The sequence below is a fragment of the Indicator indicator genome, chromosome 14, assembly GCF_027791375.1.
Source record: "Indicator indicator isolate 239-I01 chromosome 14, UM_Iind_1.1, whole genome shotgun sequence".
NCBI lineage: Eukaryota > Metazoa > Chordata > Aves > Piciformes > Indicatoridae > Indicator > Indicator indicator.
Window position 1 is genome coordinate 2,784,086 of NC_072023.1, and position 19,820 is coordinate 2,803,905.

General features: G+C 43.7%; 1 protein-coding gene across 1 annotated transcript in view; it reads left to right on the plus strand.

The window, feature by feature from the left end:
- CEP290 (centrosomal protein 290) overlaps positions 1-19,820 on the plus strand; it is a 51,109-nt gene that overhangs the window by 17,402 nt on the left and 13,887 nt on the right. Inside the window, exons 23-41 of the mRNA XM_054386762.1 lie at positions 268-370; positions 896-1,126; positions 2,109-2,282; positions 3,305-3,416; positions 4,199-4,404; positions 4,658-4,809; positions 6,408-6,519; positions 7,876-8,331; positions 9,192-9,356; positions 9,778-9,885; positions 9,974-10,108; positions 11,147-11,413; positions 12,606-12,704; positions 14,494-14,578; positions 15,732-15,874; positions 16,687-16,886; positions 17,915-18,128; positions 18,761-18,898; positions 18,989-19,221. Coding sequence (XP_054242737.1) covers positions 268-370; positions 896-1,126; positions 2,109-2,282; positions 3,305-3,416; positions 4,199-4,404; positions 4,658-4,809; positions 6,408-6,519; positions 7,876-8,331; positions 9,192-9,356; positions 9,778-9,885; positions 9,974-10,108; positions 11,147-11,413; positions 12,606-12,704; positions 14,494-14,578; positions 15,732-15,874; positions 16,687-16,886; positions 17,915-18,128; positions 18,761-18,898; positions 18,989-19,221 — 3,333 coding nt within the window. The remainder of the gene's footprint in view (positions 1-267; positions 371-895; positions 1,127-2,108; positions 2,283-3,304; positions 3,417-4,198; positions 4,405-4,657; positions 4,810-6,407; positions 6,520-7,875; positions 8,332-9,191; positions 9,357-9,777; positions 9,886-9,973; positions 10,109-11,146; positions 11,414-12,605; positions 12,705-14,493; positions 14,579-15,731; positions 15,875-16,686; positions 16,887-17,914; positions 18,129-18,760; positions 18,899-18,988; positions 19,222-19,820) is intronic.

The following is a 19,820-nucleotide window of genomic DNA, read 5'->3' on the forward strand; positions in this document are numbered from 1 at the left end:
CAAAGCAGGATCAGCTAGGGCAGGACTCACAGGAATGCATCCAGGTGGGTTCTGAATGCCATTGGCCTTCTGGCCTGCAAGTGCCCATTGCTGGCTCATCAGCTTCTCACCACCAGCACTCCCAAGTCCTTTCCTGCAGGGCTGCTCTCAATCTCATCATCCCCCCAGCTGGGATGGTATCAAGGAATGCCCCAACCTAGATTCAAGACCTTGCACATTGCTTTATTCTCTCATTCTATACGAAAATATCTAATTGCTGTGTTTTAGTCAAAAGGAAAGCTGGCAGAAAGAATCAGAAGAAATGAAAGAAGAAAAGAAAAAGCTAGAAGAGCAAGAAGAACGGGATGCTATCAAACTAAAGGCATATTCTGTAAGTAATTCTGTTGCTTTCATGTTTCAGAAAGGCTTTTAAGACACAGAACAGAGGGGTTTATAAAATATTACAAATTGCCAGCTGGGGAATATTTTGCTGAATTCAAATCAGAAGGGGATTGATTGATTGATTTCTTAATGGAATGTAACTAGCAGTTTGTATCCACACATAGATGTATGGCAGCATGGAATTTGGATTAGGATCTGGTGAACGTTTTCACATTAAACATTTCTCTGAATTAATTACTGTGAATGATCAATGAAAACGTGGCTTAGGTTGGAGATTAGGAAAGATTTCTTTGCTGCAAGAGTGGTCAGGCATTGGAAGAGGCTGCCCAGGGAGGTGGTGGAGTCCCCATACCTGGAAATGTTGGAGAAATGTGTGGCCATGGCACTTTGGGACATGGTTTGATGGCCATGGAGGTGTTGGGTTGATGGTTGGACTGGATGATCTTAGAGTTCTTTTCCAACCTTGATGGTTTTATGATTCCAAGATTCTTACTCCAAAAAATCTGTTTCACAGAATTTACTCAGTGCACTTCAGCTGGATCCTGATGAAACAAAAAAAGTCCTGGCAGAAAATAATAGGAAAATAACTGTTCTACAAGTTAATGAGAGGTCCCTGACAAGGCGTTACACCACTGTGCTTGAAGCAGAAAGGCATCTTAGGAAGGAAAATGAAAAACTCAAGGCTGAGATAACACAGATGGAGGCTGCAGTTATGGGCAGGATTGGAAACCTGCAACGATTCAAGGTATAGTTTATAGCAGAAACCTGACACCTTTTTATTTCTACAAGTTGGCAATCAATACATTTGTTTTTTTGTTTGTTTTTTTTTTAATGGAAGCAGTATTCATTTCTTGAATTTGTTACCCAAATGCTTGTTAAATGCTGGTAGAAATTCTGTTCAAATACTCTGTATTTAAATCAGCATCTCAAGGGCTGGCTTCAGTCCATTTTGGGGCTTGAATCCTGGGTTCAGTTTTGTGCCCCTCATTCCCAAGAAGGACCTTGAGGGGCTGGAGCCTGTCCAGAGAAGGGCAACAAAGCTAGGGAAGGGTCTGGAGAGCAGGTCTGGGGAGGAACAGCTGAGGGAACTGGGGTTTTTACTGTGTAGAAGAGGAGGTTGAGGGGAGACCTCATTGCTCTTTACAGCTCCCCAAGAGGAGGTTGGGGTGAGGTGAAGGTTGGTTTCTTTCCTATCACAACTGATTTGAAAAGAGGAAATGGCATCAAGTTACACCAGGGGAAGTTTAGGTTGGACGTTAGGAGTCCAGAGGGGGGCCACAAAGATGATCCAAGGGCTGGGGCACCTCTGTTTTGAGGATAGGATAGGCTGAGAGATCTGGGAGTGTTCAATCTAGAGAAGACTCGACTCAGGGGGACCTTCTAGCTGCCTGAAGGAAGGCTGGAGACAGACTTTTCATCAGGATGCCTAGCAGTAGGACAAAGGGGAATAGATTTAAGCTGAGGGAGAGTGGGTTTAGACTGGATCTTAGGAAGAAGTTCTTCTGTATGAGGGTGGTGAGGCTCAGGAAGGTTGTGGATGCCTCTTCCCTGAGCTTGTTCAAGGCCAGGTTGGATGAGGCCTTAAGCAGCCAAGTCTAGTTGAGAGGTGTCCTTGCCCATGGCAGGAGGGTTGATCTCTGAGGTCCCTTCCAACCTAAGCCGTTCTGTGATTCCATGAACAGCCATGCTGTTGATTAACTAACACTTGCTGTTGATTATTTTCATAGGAAATGGCCAGCTTTAAGGTTGCAGCTCTGCAAAAAGCTTTGGATGGCAGTGTCCCACTGTCTGAGCTAGAACTGGCTAATAAGCAGTACAATGCCCTAACTGCCAAATACAGAGACATGCTGCAGAAAGACAACTTACTGGTCCAAAGGACAACAAATATGGATCACATGGAGGTAATATTTGTCTTGTGTTTGAACCCTAAGGGAAGGGAAAAACTTCTTTATACATTCAGTCTGCATTGTTGTGTTTCATTTAATGGGAAGATAGAAGGTAAGTCCCAGTGCTGGAACTGCCTGAATTTGTGCCAGGGCAGGTTTATGTTGGATATGAGGAACAGTTTCTTTCCTGCAAGAGTGGTCAGGCATAGAACAGGCTGCCACTGGAGTCACCATCCCTGGAGGCATTCAAGACGTGTATGGACATGGTTTAATGGCCATGGTGGTCAAAGGCTGAAGGTTGGACTTGATAATCTTAAAGGACTCCTCCAAGCAGAACATTTCTATGATTCTATGAGATACTGGAGTCAGTCTGGCTGTTGCTGTCAAATTTTCATAGAATTGTAGAATGGTTTGGGTTGGAAGGGACCTTCAAGACCATCTAGTTCCAACCCCTGCCATGGGCAGGGACACCTCCCACCAGCCCAGGTTGCTCAAGGGCTCATCCAGCCTGGCCTTGAACACTTCCAGGGAGGGGACATCCACAGCCTCCCTTCACAACCTGTTCCAGTGTCTCACCACCTTCATTGGAAAGAATTTTTTCCTCATCTCCAGTCTCCATCTCCTTTCTTCCATTTTAAATCCATTCCCCCTTGTCTTATTATTACAAGCCCTGTTAAAAAAACCTTTCTTTCCCATTCTTAATAAGGTATTTAATGAAGTATTTAGTGGGACAAACAGTGGCTCACAAATTTTAATTTCATTTAATTTTCATTTTAATTCTAAACACTGGAGAAATCAGTCAGTGATGATCAACATTCATGGCAAGACGCCATGACACTAAGGCAGTTAGATACAATACAGAGAGGCAAGATTAGCATTTTTACACTTAGGAGGGAACTTTAAGCCCTTCTGTTGTCATGTGTGTAGATTATGGGTTGTGCACAGGTAAAGGTAATTTAAATGTTAAATTAAATGTTCGTTTAAAACATTAACTCTGCTGCAGTTCAATAGTTTCTTGTTCTGTTTTTGTCATGCAGCGTGAGAATGAGTCCTTGAGGTCGCAGATAAATTCATTGAGTAAGGAACTGGAGATCACAAAGGAGAAGCTTCACACTGTAGAACAGGCTTGGGAACAGATGGTTAAACTGGGCAAGTATGAAAGTTCTGTTACAACATGAAAAATGAAATGGTGTGTCCTGTGGAAAAGTAATCACAGAATCATTAAGGTTGGAGAAGACCTCTAAGATGATCTTGAAGGCCTTTTCCAACCCAAACAATTCCATGATGCTCTCATTCTGTGATATTTGATTCAAATTGGATACTTTTCTGATATGTAGTAAGGCAAGATAAGCACACCTCCAGTCTGGCAATTGAATATAGATAAGTATTATTCTATATATATATTTATATATACACAAAAATCATAGAACGGCTTAGGTTGGAAGGGACCTCAGAGATCATCTACTCCAATCTCCCTGCCATGGGCTGGGACAACTCGCAACTAGACTCAGCTGCTCAAGGCCTCATCCAACCTGGCCTTGAGCACCCCAAGGGAGGAGGCATCCACAACCTCCCTGGGTGACCTGTTCCAGACTCTCACCACCTTCATACTGAAGAACTTCTTCCTAAGACCCAGTCTAAATCTACTCTCCCTCAGCTTCAAACCATTCCCCCTTGGCCTGTTGCTAGACATCCTCATGAAAAGTTCCTCTGCAGCCTTTCTGTGGGATCCCTTCTAGTACTGGCAGGCAGCTAGAGTTTTCTCTTCTCTAGGCTGAACAACCCTAAAAAATTACTAGAGGAACTCTGATGGAGTCATCCAAGAAAGATAAAGCAAAACTCATGTTCAGTTTCATGGTGCAAGTAGTTTTCACAGCCAACCAGCTTATGTATGCCTTAACTTACATACCTTTTTTTTTTTTTTAATGTAGGGGATGACAATGCCATGGACAAGGCCACAGAAGCAATAACCAGCAGTGAGATTTTGTCCATATCTAAGAAGATCACAATGCTGGAAATGAAGGAGCTGAATGAAAGGCAGAGAGCAGAACATTCCCAACGCATGTATGAGCACCTAAGGAACACTGTAAAGCAGCTAGAGGAACGTAATTTTGACTTGGAAACCAAGTTTGCTGAGGTAAATCGGTTGAGATCTCATTTGGCACATCTTCAAAGCCTGTTTGTGGATGCTGCAAACATCCACAAGGAAAGGAGAAAGGAGATTGGGTTTTGAACAAAGCTGAATAGTTTTTGTGATGACTGAAAAAGGTACTTTTGGAGGTGCTGTTTTTTCTTTCCAGGTTTGGGAGCAGTTGTGAGCTTAGGATACCGTTTGGTTTTGCTTTTATGGTTTATTGGTTTTGGTTTGTTTGTTGTTTTTATTTTTTAAGCTCACCAAAATCAACCTGGAGGCACAGAAAGTGGAAGAAGAATTAAGAGATGAACTGTCCAAGAGCGTAAGTAAGGCAGTAAGTGATGCAGACAGACGGCAAATCATGGAGCTGGAGAAGCATGAGGTGGAGCTCAAGACTGAAGTGTCAAAGTAAGTGTTGAAGTGACAAATTTCTGGTGCAGCATGTTTGGAAGCATGCAAAAATTTAGGCTTCCTAGGCTTATCCTACTTAGATATTACCTAGCACCTAATTTTTTTTTTTTTTTTTTGTCATATGTGTGCCAAATTTGGAATTTAAATTTGAAAATTAAGCTTTTTGAGTCATGACTATAAAGTAAGTAATTTGCTTATTGTGGTTTGAGCAAGGAATTAAGTGCTGGCCTGGAAAGACATGGGTAAGTGTGGACTGAAATACTTTTTAGTAGGGTTTTATAAACAAATTGATCAAAGTTGATTTTGTTTCTGTGCCAGAGCCTCCTTTAAATGTATGAAAATCTCAGTTCTTGTTTTGACAGGCAGAGATACCTCAAAGATTAAATTGCAGGGAGGGAGCTGTTATTAACTAAAAATTTTGAGGTGGGCTTTGGATCATAAATTGAAAAGCCAACCTTTTTACGTCGGTTGACATGGACATTTGTCTTGGAGTAAATAATGTAAATCTTGTTGTGTTCCTGAAACAACAACGACTGAGGATGTTTTCAGTGAAAATGAGGGATTAGATTAGAGGAAGCAGAGAAGGGAATTGAGAATGAAACTTTTGGAGCATTTATCATAGAATCACAGAATGGTTTGCATTGGAAGGGACCTCAGAGATCATCTATTCCAACCTCCCTGCCATGGGAGGTTGGAATAGACTCAGCTGTTCAAGGGATCATCCAACCTGGCCTTAAACACCCCCAGGGAAGAAGGCATCCACAACCTCCCTGGGCAGCCTATTCCAAAGTCTCACCACCCTCAAACCAAAGAACTTCTTCCTAAGATCCAGTCTAAACCTACTCTCCCTCAGCTTCAAACCACTCCCCCTTGTCCTGTCTCTAGACACTGTTGTGAAAAGTCCCTCTGCAGCCTTTCTGTAGGATACCTTCAGCTATTGGAAGGCAGCTACTAGGTCCCTCAAGAGTCTTGTCTGGGCTCACCACCCCCAGCTCCCTCAGCCTATCCTCACAGCAGAGGTGCTCCAGTCCTTGGATCCTCTTTGTGGCCTCCTCTGGACTCACTCCAACAGCTCTGTGTCCTTCTTCTGCTGGGGACAGCAGCACTGGAGGCAGTATTTGAGGTGGGGTCTCACCACAACAGTCAAGGGGCAGAATCTCCTCTCTTGCCCTGCTGGCCACACTCTTCTTGATGCAGCCCAGCACACAGCTGCCTTCTGGGCTGCATGAGGGCACTGCTGGCTCCTGTTGAGCTTCTCCTCAGTCAAGACCCCCAAGTCTTTTTCTTCTACAGTTTACTAAATGTCCTAAAGTTAAGAGAGAAATAAAGGATGGAGATGCTTAGCTCTGCTAGGAACCATGGCATTGTGTTCCTGGAATAAGTTACTGCTATCAGACCTGTAGATAACTTGCAGGAACATGTCCTGTGAAGAAGTTGAGAGGCAATATAGAAGAATTATCATAACAAGGACCCTGAGTAGTAGAGAAGAGTTTGCTGAAAAGAACAGAGGTGTCAAATATATTCAACATCATTTCTTAGTCTGGTAAGATACTCAGTGGTTTGGGGTGACACTATACTCTTGTTTTCTCTGCAAGGTTAAGAGAAGTGTCTGATATAGCCCAAATGCAAGTTGAAGCTCTGGAGGCACGCCAGCAATACAGAGATAAGGAAGTGGAATCTCTTAGAATGCAAATTTTGGACTACCAGGTAAAATTCAGCCATTATTAAACAACACTTTGGATTTTATTTTCCCCTGGAGTGAAAACAAAATAATTTTATATTGAATTAGGGAATTACAAAAGCATTTCAGAAGGATCTCAGCAAGCTGGTCCTTGTAGATCAGTTTTCTATGACATTAATTATTCCCTTCTCCATTTCTTTTCCATTCCTATCTATACAGCTCTTACACATCCTGAGCATTTTTCTGTTATTTAGGCAATATTTATTCCTATTTTATTCATAGCTCATGGCCAATGTCAGGATATTCTGATTATCTTTTACAAGACTTGTCCATTTGCAAGATATGCAGTAGACCTCATATAGCTTTGTGATTAGCAGAAAGAATCTCTTGGGATACAGGCTGGGTGCAGAGTGGGGTGAAAGCAGCTCTGAAGAAAGAGACTTGGGGGTGTTGATAGATGAGAAGCTCAACAGGAGCCAGCAGTGCCCTCATGCAACCCAGAAGGCAAATTGTGTCCTGGGCTCCATCAAGAGGAGTGTGGCCAGCAGGGAAAGAGAAGGGATTCTCCCCCTTTACTCTGCTCTGCTGAGACCTCACCTCCAAACCTGTCTACAGTTCTGGTGTCCCCAGCTGAAGGAGGACACAGAGCTGTTGGAGTGAGTCCAGAGGAGGCCACAAAGATGATGCAAGGGCTGGAGCACCTCTGCTATGAGGACAGGTTGAGGGAATTGGGGTTGTTCAGCCTGGAGAAGACTCTGGAGAGACCTAGTAGCTGCCTTCCAATAGCTGAAGGTATCCTATAGAAAGGCTGCAGAAGGACTTTTCATAAGGGTGTCTAGAGACAGGACAAGGGGGAGTGGTTTGAAGCTGAGGGAGAGTAGTTTTAGACTGGATCTTAGGAAGAAGCTCTTCAGTATGAGGATGATGAGGCTCTGGAATAGGTTGCCCAGAGAGGTTGTAGAAGCCCCCTCCCTTGGAGGTGTTCCAGGCCAGGTTGGATGAGGCCTTAAGCAACCTGGGCTAGTTGAGAGGCTTCCCTAACCACGGCAGGGAGGTTGGAGTAGACAATCTCCAAGGTCCCTTCCAACTTGAGCCATTCTCTGATTTTATGATTTACATATACAATGCATAAATAAAATACAAACAATAATAGCTTGTTTCTATTTGCATACACAATGCATAGGTATCAAATACAATACAAAAGATGTTTGTATTTCCATACACTATATATATATATACATATCAAATAAAGAAAAGATGTTCCTATTTCCATGCACAGTGCATATATAGATCAAAAAGAGAAGAGATGTTGCTGTGTAGATGCACAATGCATGACCATGTTGCAAGTGAAAAATCCATTTGTTCTCTGAACCTCTTCTCAGGCACAGTCAGATGAAAAAGCAACCACTGCAAAACTGCACCAACATATCCTAGCCCTTCAAAGCAGTGAATCTGTTGCTGCAGGCAAATTGGAGACACTCCAACTGAAACTGCAGAAGATGGAGATCCATAACCTACGTTTAGAGCAGAAGCTTGATGAGAGGGAGCAAGCCTTGTACTTTGCCAGGCTGGAAGGAAGGAACAGAGCCAAATATCTCCAGCAGACAGTTCAGGCTTTGAGACGACAGTTCAGTGGTGCTTTGCCTTTAGCACAGCAAGAAAAATTCTCTAAAACAATGATTCAGCTGCAGAATGACAAATTGAAGGCGCTGGAAGAAGTTCAGCATGCCCAAGAGGAACGTCGGAATGCAGAGAACAGAGCCCTGGAGCTGGAGTTAAAACTGAAGGGCTTAGAAGAGTTAATCAGTGCACTGAAGGACCCAAGAGGAGCTCAAAAGGTTTGCTGCTTTACAGCTTGGAATTAGCTTTACACTGAGGGTGGGGAGACACTGGGACAGGTTGCCCAGGGATGTTGTGGATGTCCTGTCCCTGGAGGTGTTCAAGGGCAGGTTGGATGAGGCCTTGAGCAACCTGGGCTGGTGGGAGGTGTCCCTGCCCATGGCAGGGGACTTGGATCCAGATAATCTTCAAGGTACTTCCCAATTGAAACCATTCTATGATGACACTTCTGTCAGTGCTGGGGGAAATCTGTTGCTCTCCAGTTGTCTGTGGCACTTTTCAGACATTCCTCTTGCAGTTCCATACTCTTGCCAGGCCTTCTCACTCCAGGGAAGAGTAAAAGCTTAAAGAGGCAGAATATCTTTGTTCTGTTGGGCTGATAAATGACATCCTGCCTCAAAGGCAGAGGGCAGCTGCTGGGGAATGGCTAAGAGACCTGGGGTTGTTTTAATCTGGAGGAGAGGAGGCTGAGGGGAAACCTCACTGCTCTCTACAACTACCTGAAAGGAGGTTGCAGTGATGTGGGCTTTGGTTTCTTCTCCCTAGTATCAGAGGAAATGTCCTGAAATTGCGCCAGGGGAGGGTTAGCCTGGAGAAGAGGAAAAATTTCTTTGCTGCAAGAGTGGTCAGGGATTGGAAGAGGCTGCTCAAGGAAGTGGTGGAGTCCCCATCCCAGGAGGTGTTCAAGAAACCTCTGGCCATGGCACTTGGGGCCATGGTTTCAGGGCCATGGTGGTGTTAGGTTGAATGCTGAACTTGATGATCTTGGAGGTCTTTTCCAACCCAGACATGAAGATGATTCCATCTAGCTGGCCTTTGGCCTTGGTAAATGATAGTACTGTGTGTCATTGACTTTTAGGTGATCGAATGGCATATGAAGATGGAGGAACTCCATCTGCGGGAGCTGAAACTCAAACGAGAGGTAGTTGAGCAGAAGGAAGAGGTGAAGTACTTGCGTAACATCATCTCTGAATATGAGAGTACAATCAATAATCTGGAAGAAGAAATCGTGCAGCAGAACAAGGTATGTCTTTCTGCAGGCTGGTAGAGAATTAGGAGCTTTGGTTGGACATTAGGAGAAACTTCTCTACCAAAGAAGGTTCTCAAAGGCTGAAACAGGGAAGTGGTTGAATCACCATTCCTGGAGGTATCTAAAAGCCATCTAGATATGGTGCTCAAGGAGATGGTGTTGGTAGGGTTGGACTTGCTGATCTTAGAGGTCTTTCCTAGCCACAGTGATTCTGTGAAGCAGCTTATTCTTTATTTCACAACTTCTCAAAAGGAAGATCCTTCCCGGTAAGTTTTTAACACAGACATTTTTGTCTTGGCTCCCTAATTCTTTTTAATGTCACATTTGAGTATTTTACACTTGGGTATCTTCTTTTTTCCTGCTGTTTAAATTGGTTATAAATTTTCCAAATACCTTTTTCAAACATTTGTTGCAGTTCCATGAAGAAAGACAGATGGCTTGGGACCAGAGGGAGGTAGAACTCCAGCACCAGCTAGACCTGCATGATCAGCAGCAGCATGAAGTGCTTAACACAGCTCTGACGGTACCTGCACTGAACTAACCAAAGATAGCTCTGAAAAGGGTGCTGCTGAGCCTATCAGGTCACAGGAATATGATTTTTTTCTCTGCAGTTAGAAGAGGCTACAGGATCAGTTCCAGACCCTGCTTTGCCACTCTCCCAACAGCTTGAGTTGGCTTTAAGAAACATTCAAGAACATACTCGAACAATCCTGGAAACCAGGGCAACCTGCAGATCACTGGAAGAGGTAACTCAATGTATCGCTTAACAGAAAGGGACAAAGTTTGTGTTTCTGTGCACTTGAGGGTTTATTATGTAAAGAATATCCTTTGATAAATGTCACTCAGGTGTGTTCAATCCCTTAGAAGTATTTAACACAGATAAAATGTCAGTAATAGAATCACATTTTGCTGATGACACCAAGCTGTGTGGTGCACTGGACTCACTTGAGGGCAGGGATCCATCCAGAAGGATCTTGACAGACTTGAGAAGTGGGCCAGTGACAACCGCATGAGGTTCAACAAGTTAAAGTGCAAGGTCCTGCATTCTAGGTCAGGCCAGTCCCAAGCACAAATCCAGGCTGGGTGCAGAGTGGGTTGAGAGTAGCTCTGAAGAAAGAGTCTTGGGGGTGTTGATAGATGAGAAGCTCAATGGGAGCCAGCAGTGCCCTCGTGCAGCCCAGAAGGCAGCTGTGTGCTGGGCTGCATCCAGAGGAGTGTGGCCAGCAGGGCAAGAGAGAGGATTCTGCCCCTTGACTCTGCTCTGCTGAGACACCACCTCCAGTCCTGCCTCCAGCGCTGGTGTCCCCAGCAGAAGGAGGACACAGAAGAAGGCCTCTGTTGGAGTGAGTCCAGATGAGGCTACAAAGATGATCCAAGGACTGGAACACCTCTGCTCTGAGGAGAGGCTGAAGGAGCTGGGGTTGTTCAGCCTGGAGAAGAGAAGACTCTTGGGGAACCTTCTAGCTGCCTTCCAATACCTGAAGGTATCCTAGAGGAAGGCTGCAGAGGGACTTTTCCTAAGGATGTCTAGCAATAGGACAAGTGGGAATGGTTTGAAGCTGAAGGAGAGGAGGTTTCGATTGGATCTTAAGTTCTTCAGTATGAGGGTAGTGAGACCCTGGAATAGCCTGCCCAGGGAGGTTATGGATTTATGTTTGTAAGTCTACTTAGATCCATTTTTGTAATGGAATGAGTTTCATATAGACAATTACATTCATTAAAAGGTAAAAACTTTTTGCAGTGGTTTGAATTCTGAAAATGCAAAATTTGCCTTTTTGTTGCAGAAATTAAAAGAGAAGGAAACCGCTCTGTGGAAAGCTGAACAAAATGTTTTATCCAGAGACAAAGTTATAAATGAACTAAGGCTTCAAATACCTCCAACATCAGAAAGAGAGAAAATCCTGGCTGAGCTGGGGAAACCAGAGGATGATTCAGACTACCATCGTGCCATGGAAATTACTCGCCAAGTCATTGCAAGCCTGCAAGCAAGATTAAATCAGAAGGAGGAGCTGTTAAAGAGATACCAATGTTTGCTTGATAAAGCAAGAGAGGTACTGAATTCTTTTTTGCACAAGCTTTCTTCCATTTTTAAGTTGGTTTTGTTGCTTGGTTATCTCATTGTCCCTCCCTGGGAGGTGGTCAAGGCCAGGTTGGATGAGGCCATGAGCAATCTGGGCTAGGAGGAGGTGTCCCTGCTTATGGCAGGGGGTTGGAACTAGATGATCTTTAAGGTCCCTTCCAACCCAAACAATTCTATTAACAGGTTTGTAGCCTCCAGAGGTAGCAGAATACAGACATTTTGTTAATTATTTTTATGTAGAAAGTTCATGTAGAATTTTTTTTAACTCTAAATAGGCTGCTTACTCAGTCTAAAGGTGATGCACATGATGTCTGTCTGGGAATTATATCAACATGACAGGAAAAAAAATATTTTGCTGTGAGGAGTGAGCTCAGTCCATTGTATATTCACAGATTGCATCGGGCTGGAAGGGACCCTCAAAGGTCATCTCATCCAACCCCTTGCAGTGAGCAGGGACACCTCCAACTAGATCAAGCTGCCCAGGGCCACATCAGGTCTGCTCTTGAATGTCTCCAAGGATGAGGCCTCAACCACATCCCTGGGCAACCTGTTCCAGTCTTTCACCACTCTCATTGTGCAGAACTTCCTCCTGATGTCCAACCTAAATCTCCCCTGCTCCAGTTTCAAACCTTTGCCTCTCATCCTATCCCCACAGCCTCTTCTGAACAGTCCCTCCTCAGCCTTCCTGGAGGTCCACTCCAGATACTGAAAAGCAGCTCTAAGGTCTCCCTGGGGCCTTCTCTTTTCCAGGCTGAACAGCCCCAACTCATTCAGCCTGTCCCCTTAAGGAGGTGCTCCAGCCCTTGATTCATACATTAGACATTAGGAGAAAGTTGTTAGGGATTTGGGTTTGGGTTTTTTGCGTGTTAAAAATACTAAAAAAAAATAAAATAAAAAATCAAGCAAGAGGTAAATAATTTCCAAATCTGCTAGAATTGAAGGAAAACATAGCTTAAAACTGCAATGGTAGGTTGTTGGTTTTTTTTTCCCTGTGGTGTTAAAAAGGATAAAAATTAAAACAATCAATTAAAAAAAAAAAACATTACCAGAAGTGGAGGAAAAAAATGGGAAAAATCCTGAGCAACCAACATGAAGATACTGTGGTTTCTTGGGCTCTTGGAAGTGTGCATCAGTAAAGTTCTGTTTTTATTCTGAATTAACAGGAACAAGAGGAAATAATAAAGAAGCATATGGAAGACCTCAGTGCTCTACACCAGAACTTAAATTTACATGCTGACAATTCCCTTCATAAATTCAAAGAGGTGAGTTTTGGGTAGTGTTGTAATTGGGGAAGTTGTTCCCAAACTCTTGCTAAGAAGAAGAGAAAGTCAAAAGGAAGTAATAAATGATGGTGAGAAGGCAACTGGGTTGGATGATACAGGATTTCTGTACAATTCTGGAGAGAAGTCACAAGAGTAAGGATTAGAACTCAAGTGTAAAATAACCCCAATGTTATTTGGATTAAAGCTGGGGCTCAGTGTGCATGAGCATTTTTTAATTTAGGGAGGCTTCTAGAGAGGAATATTTTGGGTTTTGTTCTTGTCCTTCCATCTGTGGTTGTGTTAAACTAAAGCATTTCAACACAAATTTTCTCTCTATACATTGTGATAAAACCTGGACTTAACCTGGTTATTCTGTGGTGCACTAAGCTCCTTTCATAGAATCATAGAATCATAGAACTTTTTGGGTTGGAAAAGACAGAGGCTCTAAGATCATCCAGTCCAACTATCAACCCAACACTATCATGGCCATCAAACCATGCCCCAGAGTGCCATGGCCACACATTTCGTGAACACCTCCAGGGATGGGGACTTCATCATGCCCCTGAGCAGCCTGTTCCAATCCCTGACCACTCTTGCAGCAACGAAGTTTTTCCTCATCTCATGTCATGCACAGACATGATATTGTTGAAGTAAAAGCAAAGGTAGGTGCTGTGTGTACTCTATAACCTCAGACCACATCTTCCCAGGGTGGCTGCTGCATCTCCTCTCCTCTCAGCCAGCTGAGGGCCTGCCAGCAGCTGACATGGCCCTGTCTGGGGTGCAGCTCACTCCCCAAAGTCACTCGAAGCAAGGAAATGCCCACACAATATCTGAAGGGCCTGCAGGACCTACCCTGCCTGCCAGCTCTCCTTCCTGGAAGCAGGGGACGGAAGCTGCTCCCTTCCCAAGTGCTGATACTGGCAGCTCTGCTTTGCCTGCCCTGGGACAGCTTCCTCTTCCTGGGACAGCCAGCACAGGATGGGGCTGTCTTCTGTCTGTAGCTGTCTTCAAACCCCAGGGGGCTGGGGCATGTACCCTGGAGAGGTTGGCTTCTCTCTGCTCCATGGCTCTACCTCAGATACTGGGGTGTGACCCACATAAGCATCAGGATCAAACCTTTCAGAGCCCTAAGCACTGGGGAAACACCTGGGTGCTTGAGGCCCAAAATGAGATGGGATGCTCCCTGCCTTCTCTCTTGAGAACTTGGGGAAGGACAGAAGTGAGCAGAGCCAGCAGCTCTGGGCATTTTCCTTTGGCCAGGAAGATCCCAAGTCTCAACCTCACAGGGCAGGTTTAAGTTGGACATTAGAAGAAAATTCTTCACTGAAAGGGTTCTCCAAGGCTGGAACAGGCTCCCCAGGGAGGTGGTTGAATCCCCATCCCTGGAGGGGTTTAGAAGAGGCAGAGATGTGGTGCTGAGAGCCATGGTTTAGCCCCAGATGTGGTAATGTTAAAGAAAGGTTGGACTTGATGATCTTAAAGGTCTCTCCCAACCAAAATGATTCTGTGACTCTGTGATAAAGCAAGGTCCCAAACTTAACTGGATTTCTCTTTCCAAGTAAAAACAATGTTCTCTTTTCTTGCTGTGAAGGTGAGGTTCTTTCTTTGCTTAATTCTATAGAACATTTCATTTGGCTTTAGATACTGTGGGATTTCCCTGGTGAATATATGTAGATGAGCAAGATTTGCAAGCATTTATTCTCCTTTAACCACACAGTCTCGATGAAAAATCTAACATGAAAATTCCTAAATTCCCATTTTTTTGTGTTTTCTTTGCTTGTGTCTTTAGAATGAGTATCTTGCAAATGAGTTAAGTATGAGAGAGAAAGATTTGGAGACGAACAGGATTGTCATAGCCAAATTTCAATCTCAATGTAAGTTGCAAAGTGTTTTAAAGGTAGGGAATATTATATTTGCAGATAACTTGCTTATTTAGTTGTTGTGTGGTCACAATCATTTCCTTGTTACACCCAAACATTTCCAAGGCAGTCACATTTCTGCATGTGTGAAAGGCAGGCAGACAGGCTGCTAAAGAAGAGAAAGATGTGGCAGGAAACATTGAAAACTGGAAGATTCAATAAAGGAAAATGTGTTCCCATGAAGCATTTCACTATTGTTTTAGGGAGGAATGTTGTTTGGGGAGGAATAACCCCAGGGACCAGTGCAGCTCCATGGAGAAAGACCTTGGAGTATTGGTGGACAGCAAGTTATCCATGGAACACCAATGTGCCCTTGTGGCCAAGAAGGCAAATGACATCCTGGGGTGCATCAGGAAAAGTGTGGCCACCAGGTCAAGGGAGGTTCTCCTCCTTCTCTCCTCAGCTCTGGAGAGACCCCACCTGGAATAGTGTGTCCAGTTCTGGGCTCCCCAATTCAAGAGAGACAGGGAACTGCTGGAGAGAATCCAATGGAGGCTGTGAGAATGCTGAAGGGACTGGAACATGTGTCTGATGAGGAAAGGTTGAGAGCCCTGGGGCTGGTTAGTCTGGAGAAGAGAAAGCTGAGAGGAGATCTTATTAATGTCTGTAAATATCTGAGGGGGGAGTGTCAAGAAGAAGGGACCAGGCTCTTTTTGGTGGTGCCCAGTGATAGGATGAGGGTCAGTGGACACAGACTGGAACAGAGGAAGTTCCACCTCAACATGAGGAGAAACAGCTTTCATGGGACAGTGCTGGAGCCCTGGAGCAGGCTGCCCAGAGAGATTGCAGTCTCCTTCTCTGGAGACTTCCAAGACCCGTCTGGATATCTTCTTGGGTGACCTGCCCTGGGTGGTCCTGCTTTGGCAGGGGGACTGGACTCAATGACCTCCAGAGGTCATTTCAGCCCCTACCTTTTTGTGACTGTTTTCTTGGTACATCTCCAGGAAAACACTCTCTGGATGTTCCTAGCAGCTCTGCCTTTAAGTTCCTAATTGGTAATGTCTATACATGATAGGAACATTCTTTGTATATATCAAAACCAGAAGCAAAAGACAGTCATTCATTCTTTCAGTGCTTTTTAGAGACACATTTACCATTTCTCTTACAGTAAAAGAGCTGTCAGAAGAGAATAAAGACCTAGAACAAGGAATGAAAGAAATACTGCAAGCTGTGAAGGAAATGCAAAAGGATCCTGGTGTGAAGGGAGGAGAAACAGTATTAATAATCTCCAGTCTGGATCGTTTGGTTAACGTGAGCTTCCTGTTTCAAGTATTATTTAGCTTTATAGGATTTACAGCCTTTTTTTCCTCCTTCCTCAGTTCCTGGGTTATTGCTTACTTAAATACTAGCTTTCTTAGTTACAAGTAGGAGTCCATAGTGTGATATGGCCTCTTGCAAAATGCACATTAAAAATGTGAATAGAGATAGCCAAAAAAGATTTGTTTTTTTAAAACAAGAAATCTTCAGCTGCATAGCATAAAAGTCTTAGGTAAAATTGTTGTCCCAGCCAAAATGTTTAGGCAAGATTTCATTTGCCTGTCTTTTATCTGTAGGCGGTGTTTAAGGAAAACAAAAACCCTCCCCTGGCACAGTTTCAGGCCATTTCCTCTCTATCACCTGAGACTAGGGAGAAGAGACCAACCCCCATGTGGCTTCAACCTCCTCTCAGGGAGCTGCAGAGAGCAATGAAGTCTCCCCTCAGCCTCCTCTTCTCCACATTAAACACCCCCAGTTCCCTCAGCTGCTCTTCCCCAGCCCTGTTCTCCAGACCTTTCACCAGCTTGGTTGCCCTTCTCTGGACACAAGCAGCTCCTCAATGCTCTTCTTGGGGTGAGGGGCCCAGAACTGTACCCAGGATTCAAAGTGTGGCCTCACCTGTGCCCTGACGGGGCACAATCACTGCCCTGGTCCTGCTGGCCACACAGTTCCTGATCCAGGCCAGGATGCATGGAGGATATTAATGCTTGGTTGTATTCAAGGTTGAGTTTGAAGCACATCAGTCATGCTTAACTTTTGGATTTAAAGCTTTGAATGTTTCCACATGCATTTGTTGTGTCTCACAGGAGTTAATGAGAAAGGCTTCTTCAGCACTTTCCAACAGCCAACATCTTCTGCATTTTGCTGAGATGGAGCAGACTGTAGCAGAAGAGGACAATTCTCTTGCTTCACTTGTTGAGAAACTGAAAAAAACGTCAGCTGATTTGGAGAAGCAAAAGGAAATCAGTGTCATGAAAAGCAAAGAGTTTGAGATTATCAGAGCCCGGTAAGTTTTCAGGCTGTTAAGAGCTTAAGTCACAAGTGGGTTGGATCAAGTCACTTCTGACATCTGCTCTGGCAAAATGAACTCAAAGGGTTACTCTGCTTCTTAATTTTGAATCAGTTTTAATCTTCAGCCCTTCCTCAGGGCTCATATTCAAAAACTTGTGGCTTGGAAAAATGCCTTTCAGTTCATAGATCCATAGAATGGGTTGGGTTGGAAGGGACCTTGAAGATCATACAGTTCCAACCCCCTGCCATGGGCAGGGACACCTCCCACCAGCCCAGGTTGCTCAAGGTCTCATCCAGCCTGGCCTTGAACACCTCCAGGTAGGTGGCAACCACAACCTCACTGGGCAACCTGTTCCAGTGGCTCACCACCCTTACTATAAAAAAAGAATCTATTCAAGGGGTCTTGGTGTGAGAGTTGTCTTTAATCTGCTGAGTTACTTCCTTGTTTAGTTTTTTTTTCTCTTTTTTTCCCCTCATTTTTCCCCTTTTTCTCGGTTTTTTTCTTTTCTTTCTCTCTTTTGTATTTTCCTCTCTTTTTTGCTTTTCCTCTCTTTTTTGCTTTTCCTCTCTTTTTTTGCTTTTCCTCTCTTTTTTGCTTTTCCTCTCTTTTTTGCTTTTCCTCTCTTTTTTGCAGGGTTTTTTCCCTCTTTTTCTCTATTTTTTTTTCTCTTTTTTTCTCTTTCCTCTTCTCCATCCATTTGGACTTCCTGCTTACCAATATTAAACTCATGAAAATTCAAGCCTTGTTTGAAATAAGAAAACTATGATGCTTTCTTTTTCTGTAAAGGTCAAGAATTAGATAGGACCATAGTCCAGTCTTACTTTTCTTACCTTCCTAATTATTTTATTAAATGAAGTCATTCTTTGTTGAGTCAGCCTTTTTTATTGCTCTTTCCACACCTATGTGTCATTTACTTTAACAGTAATAAAAAACACAACATCGTGGCCTTCATTTATTGGGAATTTCCTAAGTGAGTTATTCCAATGCAACCCATTAATGTTTCTTTTGTTTTTTTTAATTAGCCTTCAGCAACAACACGCAGTTGATGTGGAACAACTAAAAGAGGAAGCAAATGAATTGAGGAATGTGTTGTCTCAGATGGAGAAGGAATTAGCAAATGTAAAAGCTGAACTAGAGGTCCAAAAAGAAGCAAACAATAGAGCACCCACAACAAAACTGAAGAACCTGGTGGCACAGGTGAAGAGCGAGTTAGCCATAAAAGAGAAGCAGCAGAAGGTTGGTCAAGAAAAATTAATCCCTGTGTCACATCAATTGTAAATGGTGTTTCATGTTCATAGATGTGTAATACAGCAGGAGGTAGAAGAGGATTGCAAGTATGGGCTTGAGGGGTGGAACACCTCTGATGTGAGGATAGGCTGAGGGAGCTGAGGTTGCTCAGCCTGGAGAAGGCTCCAGGGGGACCTTCTAGCTGCCTTCCAGTACTTGAAGGGATCCTACAGGAAGGCTGCAGAGAGGCTTTTCTTAAGGTTGTCTAGCAACAGGACAAGGGGGAATGGTTTGAAGCTGAGGGAGAGTAGGTTCAGACTGCATCTTAGGAAGAAGTTCTTCAGTACAAGGGTGGTGAGACTCTGGAATGGTTGTCTGAGGAGATTGTGGATTCTTCCTCCCTGGGAGAGTTCAAGGCCAGGTTGAATGAGGCCTTGAGCAACCTGATTTAGTTGGGTATTGTTCCTGCCCATGGCAAGAACATTGGAACTAGATGATCTTTAAGGTCCCTTCCAACCCAAACCCTTCTATGATTCTATGAATATAATAGGGTAAAACAGCATTGGCTTTTTGTTGATTGGCAGTGTTCACTCCTAGCTGTAGCTTCATCACTTAGAAGCATTTGAATTTATTCTTTTCAGGCTTTGAGCAAAGCCATTCTGGAGCTCCGGGCAGAGATGACTGCTAATGCAGAACAGCAGATCATTGCTGCTGCCTCACAAAAAGAGGCAGAGATGAATGTCCAGGAGCTTATTGACAGACAAACCAAGGGGCTTGCGGTGAGTACCAGGGCATAGCCATTGCATTGTTGGGCTGTTGAGAGTCTTGACTTTGAAGGTTTGCTGGTTTATTTGTTTGCTTTCTTCTAGACACAGATAGAGGAGTTAAACAATCAGATTACCAAACTGACAGATAACCTGAAAATAAGTAAAACCAGGGAAAGTTCATTGTCTGATGAAAAGGAGGAGTTGAACCAAGAACTTCAGAGACAACAAAAAGCATTTGCTGACGTGTTGAGAGAAAAGAGAGAAGCGGACAAAGAAAATGAAGAACTGAAGAAGCAGATTAGGAGACTGAACAACAGCATTCAGGTAGGAGTGGTGTGGAGAAATATGTTTGATCCTGGTCAAGTTTCTTCACAGATATGCTGGGCTTTGGGGTAAAAATGAAGTACTTTTGGCAGGCATTGAGACTTACACTTGATTAAAAAACTTTTTTGCTCATCAGTTGGTTTCTGTGTGAGCTGTTGCCTTCTGCTGCTGGAAGCATGCCTCAAATAAAAGCAAGAGACTGAAACAATATTTGCTCCTTAAAATAAGTTTGAAAGAGTCTGAGGACTTGAATTACCACTTTCAGAATTCTTTGAAAGGTGGAATTTTGTGATGTTTTTCCTGACTGTCTTTGTTTCCTCTTTCAGAAGGAAAGGATTCATAGTAGAATTGTCTCATTTATTTATCTCATCATTTCAGCTATTTGCTGCTCATTGTTCAGTTTAGAATGCAAGGTATATTCAAATACTTGTATTTATATTTATAAATACAATCTGAATAGAGGCTTGAGAAGTGGGCCAGTGACAACTGCATGAGGTTTAACAAGTCAAAGTGCAGGGTCCTGCATCTGAGTCAGGCCTATCCAAAGCACAAATCCAGGCTGGGAGCAGTGTGGGTTGAGAGTAGCTCTGAAGAAAGACACTTGGGGGTG